Raw genomic sequence first — 4,965 nt, 5'->3', positions numbered from 1 at the left:
GGTACACTAGCTTCAGGGTACCGACAGGGTGAGATAGGGGATCTGCTGAAGATAGCCTAAGACCTCAAAGACCTCAGTTAAACAGCAACTCCATCCTCCTAAAAAACAGACTGTACTAGTTAAATGGATGTACTCCATCCATTTAAAATTATAGAACAGTTTGCCTTTTCTAAATACATTGGTTTTCCTATCTACCTAGATATACTAGATATAGGGTATATATGAGTGTGTACTAAAAGTTATGTATCTACAAAAACACCAAAACATCTTACAATTTATAACAGATATAATTATATATAATTTATAATAGAGAGAGTACGTCCTATCCTCAAAGAGTCACTGGGCCAGGACTACACCTGGAATCTATCTGTAGTCTCTTCATCAACATGATTCAAACAGCATTGTATCTAAGTAAACAGGACAGTTCATAAACCAGACAGTTCATAAACCATCTCAAGACTACCAATCAAGTGACTCATGCTCACAAATGACTCAATATGCATGTGAATTGTCCAGATTGAGGGTTTTGCACAAGGCAAACAAACCCCTATGTAAAGCAGCTGTTCATTCATGTAACTACCACAAAAGATTAGTTCATAAACATCCACAGTACACAGTTGCTAAACAGTCTTTTTGTGACAGCCATTAATCATACCAGCACAAGTGCACAACACTAGTAAAAGAACAGCATGCCTTTTGCAGGTAAGCCCTATAACTGAAGCAAGGATTAGTGGCAACAAAAGAAATGTGAGCACCTTTTGATACTCTCAGAGCTAGAACTAACTATTTTGAGGGTGCAAACTAGCGCAAAACTAAACCAAGGTATCATGTATGGTTATCCCCAAAAAATTCCTCGCCTACACTGCCATCTAAAAAGTCCAGTAAGCCTTCGCCACACTGTTGCCTCAGAACCAGCATCAGCTTGCACTCAACTCCTCATCAATTCCATAATCGATGCTCAGCTCACGCATGGGTGGGATGGTCTCCATGGCAAAAACCATCAGGTGAGGGAAGGATTCGTCCTCATTGCCGCGCAACACAAACTGAAGGAACACATTAGGGGTCCAGCTGTGGCTAATGTAGCAGGCCACATTCCTCTTATCCGACACGTCAAGAACATAGTCTGGCCCTGCATACTTGGTGAACTGGCGTCTCCTGATGCTTGGTTCAACAGCCGATGCATCTCCCCACTCCCTCCATCGCTCCGGAAACCTCCTTGGATCAATGATGCTGCGACCCTCCATTAACGCACTGCCTGACTGATCATCTATCGCGACCACATGCCCACTGTACTCACACACGAAAGCTCCCGGCTGTATCAGGTCAAGCGCCCGGACACCCCAGCCTGTCTCATGGGAGCGGAACACCTCCAACCGGTGCTTCATCCCTCGCTGCGTCACACGGTTCACGCAGGTCATGGGGCACCCACACAGAGCGCCGCACTCATACACCACCGGCCTCCCCATCACCAGAGTCTCATCCTCGGTGTACACTGGCCCCCCGCCGTTCTTCCTCCCACATCTGCACTTGGAGCCACAGCCCGACGCGCAGTGGCAGCCCCTGTGCTGCCTGACTGGCCCGTGCGATGGCGGCACTGGAAACTCAGGGCGGACAATGTACATAAACATCAGGGGAGACCTGTCGTCGTCCAGCTTGTTGCAGACGGGGACGCGAAGGACCTCCGTCCCCTTTGAGAGGTCGAGGGAGATGTACCTTGGCGGGCGGATTCTGGCGTCCATAGACTCCTTGAGCAGCTTCGCGTTGTGCCAGGTCTTGCTGGCTAGCTCGTCCTGGCCGGGGAGACGCACCAGCTTGAACTTGCAGACGTCGTGGCCGGACTTGCCGGGGCCGAAAGTGGAGCTAACGACCCTGTAGAGGCCGTCGTAGACGTAGACCTTGCGGTGGGGGCCTTGGTCGACGTCGTGGCACCGGATGACGCGCACCTCCACGCCGTACTGGTAGCTGTTGTGGAGCGCGAGGTTGCCACGCTCGAGCGTCTGGTCGGCGGAGTGGTTCACGCGGTTGCGCTGGCGGCCGCCGCTGCCTGTGTAGACGAGGACGTCGCCGGTGTCCTCGTCGTCGAGGTACCCTCCGGAGGAGACGATGCTCGTGGCGATGGACTGGCCCACGTCGAGGAGTCTACCGGGGATGTAGCCGATGCCGGCCTGAGGCGCGGTGTGGAGGCCGACGACGCAGATCTCGGCGCGGTAGTAGAAGGCGTCGCCGACGAGGACGCCGGGGATGTCGCCGACGAGGCGGACCTCGCGGTGGAGCCAGTGGCCGGCGGAGAGCATCTGGCTCGAGGCGCGGAGGTCATGGCGGTTGCGGACGCCGGCGGAGGTCTCCTGGCGCTGGTACCTGCTGCGGAGCGCCTCGAAGGTGAGCCGCGCGCGGCGGACGAGGGCGCGGTAGCGGAGATGGTCAGCCGGGCTCAGGTGGGTGGCGCGCACCACCTCAGTGGCGGCGCGCGCGCGCTTCTTAGAGCTGGAGTTGGATCCTCCGCCTGCGCCTGCTTGTTGTTGCTGCCCCTGCTGAGGGGGAAGAGATGGAGGCGGAGGAGGGACTCGTGCAACAGGTGTGGCGGCGGGTGAGGAGGAAGAGGGCGGGCGGAGACGGGCGGCGAGGGCTTCGAGGTGGAGTTGGTATTGGCGAAGGCAGTGAGCGAAGGAGGGATCGTCGTCGGGGGAAGGAGCAAGCTCCCGGTGGTGAATCTCGCAAAGCTCCGGGGTGAGCGCGAGCATCAGCGACGACCGTTCTGCGACGGGGATGGGGGATTGCGAAGGGCTTGGACCGTCGGGGTCGGGTTTGGGGGTGATGGGAAATCGCGAGAGGACAGGAGCCATCTGCGGTGGCGGAGGAGGAGGACAGGACCCCATTGCCGAGGGCCGGGTGGTCGCCTGGTCCCCTTTCTTGTCCGTCTCCCTCTCCGGTGTCCGGAGCGGCGTGAGCGCCGCGGGCCTGTTGGTTGTCTCGACTCTCGAAGCGGGTGGGTGGAGTTGTGGTGCGATGGACACTGCAGTGCACACAACTCGCACTCGCAGAGGCACGGTCCCAAAATTTACAATACTTTCTTCGTGCTTAGGCTGAGTCCAGTGCACCGCCTCCTTCTCGCCCCTGCCACGTCAGCTCTCGCCTCCACTCTCGCCCCTGCTGCTCCAGTGCACAGGCTGCAGCAGGCTACAGCCTCAGGCTATAGCCACGTCAGCTTTTCTATTTCAGAATTAAGTAATTCACGCGGATTTATTTCAACGCTCAGAAAACACACAACATAATATTTTTTATTGAATTAAAAATTACAAAGTTGCTTGGCGGTTCGATGACGGATAGGGTCGGAGGTGGAGTTATATGTTGCCGCTATTTGGCCCCAGAAACTTGATCCGCTCTTATTGTTGCTGGAGATGGGATCATTAGAATGCATAAACCAAGCATTAACCTACAATAAAACCTATAATATAAGTAAACTAAAAAAATCAAGATTAAATAAATGAGAAACGATTCACTCACCAGCTTTTCCTCGTCTTCCTTCGTCCACTCTAGCCTCTTTGGACGCTTTTCCTTCGGCACAGGATTTTCCTCAGCTTGGTTTTCAGATCCAACAGATAAAGGTGCAACTGGAGGAGGTGCTCCATACGTAGGTGGAGCATATGGATGAGGTGCCCCATACGGAGGTGGAGCATATGGAGCATAAGGAGGTACTCCATACGGAGGTGGAGCATATGAAGGAGGGGCGTATGGAGGTATCTGGAAAGAAGCTTGACTTTCGTCCGCAGCAGGTGGAGGAGGGGCATACGGACGTACCGGGAATGAGGCTTGAATTCCGGCTTGGGAAGTTGGAGGTTGACCATATGAAGACGGTGGATATTGATACAAATGATAGGGATAAGGGTATGGTGGTGGACGCGCAGCCGGAAATAGTGCACGGGGGAGTGAGGCTGAAACATCGGAGCGACGATGTAGTGAAGAAGACTCATCTAACGGAAGGGTTGTAGGTGACCCATCGGACTGCAAGAGATCCGTGAAGGTGTTCAAATCTGGGGACCAACCCGACATTGTGTGAAGAAAGGGGAGTTTGGAAGAGAAAAATGAGATGGAATGGTGTGTGGAATGAGCTCCACCCGGGTAGGGGTATATATAGAGGGATTGGGGATGAAATTTGTGATTTTTTGCAATTTTTTTCGAATTTTTTGGACTCCAAACGGTCAAAAACGGCTAGTTGCAACGGCTAGCACACGTGGACCAATCAGATCGCGACACGTGGACCAATCAGATCGCGCCACGTCGCTCTCGCCCGCGCTCTCGCCCCGCCAGTGCCTCGCCTCCCTCTCGCCTCCCTCTCACCCGCCTCTCGCCCGGGCGGGCGCTCCAGCGCGGGCGAGAGCGAGGCGATATCGCCCGCTCTCGCCGGGCGCCAGCGCCATCGCCCGGCGTCGCCCTCTCGCCCGCCTATCGCCCGCGCGCGGGCGGCAACGGCCTCTTCTCGCCCGCGCTGCCGCCCGCATTGGCACCAGCCTTAGGGTGCTTAGGGCCTGTTTATTTGTTTAGTGTGAGGTAACTAAATTTTAGTGACTAAATTTTAGTTATATTTAATCTCTAAAAAGTAGATAGGGTGACAAGAAGAGGTGACTAAATTTTAGTTCTATTAGAGCAACTCCAGTATTTCTCTAGAAAAAAGCTCTTTAAATTTATGTTTAGCAAGTTGCTAAATAACAGTTCCTTATATTTGGATAATAGTTTAATTTTGAATATAGTTTTGGTAGGACGGCTTCCGTCGAATCTGGCTGACGGTAGGATCGAGAGTAACGGACATTGAGGGTAGAGGAAAAGGTTGGTCGATGTGACCTGTTGAGAAGTGACAGTCTGGCGACGTGCCTAGTGGGTGAGCCGTAGTATGACGATGGAGTAGAAGGTTGTGTCACGCATGCTGGTTGCCTCGTTGCACGAGAAATAAAAAAACATGCCAGACTT

The 4,965-nt window shown here is 53.7% G+C and overlaps 2 protein-coding genes across 2 annotated transcripts; both read right to left on the bottom strand.

Annotated features, from left to right (window-relative positions):
- Positions 1 to 500: 500 nt before the first annotated feature.
- On the bottom strand, positions 501 to 2,926 carry LOC100382441 (uncharacterized). The gene has a single exon (NM_001175183.2). The coding sequence runs from the start codon at positions 2,874 to 2,876 to the stop codon at positions 918 to 920; it is 1,959 nt and encodes a 652-aa protein (NP_001168654.2). The 5' UTR covers positions 2,877 to 2,926; the 3' UTR covers positions 501 to 917.
- Positions 2,927 to 3,239: 313 nt separating this feature from the next.
- LOC118476105 (extensin-like) lies at positions 3,240 to 4,314 on the bottom strand. The gene is made up of 2 exons (XM_035964219.1): positions 3,505 to 4,314; positions 3,240 to 3,433 (listed from the first exon to the last, which is right to left on the bottom strand). Exons 1-2 carry the CDS (start codon positions 4,048 to 4,050, stop codon positions 3,287 to 3,289), a joined length of 693 nt encoding a protein of 230 aa, XP_035820112.1. The 5' UTR covers positions 4,051 to 4,314; the 3' UTR covers positions 3,240 to 3,286.
- Positions 4,315 to 4,965: the final 651 nt, after the last annotated feature.

Source organism: Zea mays, chromosome 1 (assembly GCF_902167145.1).
Source record: "Zea mays cultivar B73 chromosome 1, Zm-B73-REFERENCE-NAM-5.0, whole genome shotgun sequence".
Classification (NCBI taxonomy): Eukaryota; Viridiplantae; Streptophyta; class Magnoliopsida; order Poales; family Poaceae; genus Zea; species Zea mays.
This window is presented reverse-complemented; position numbering and strand designations above follow the sequence as displayed.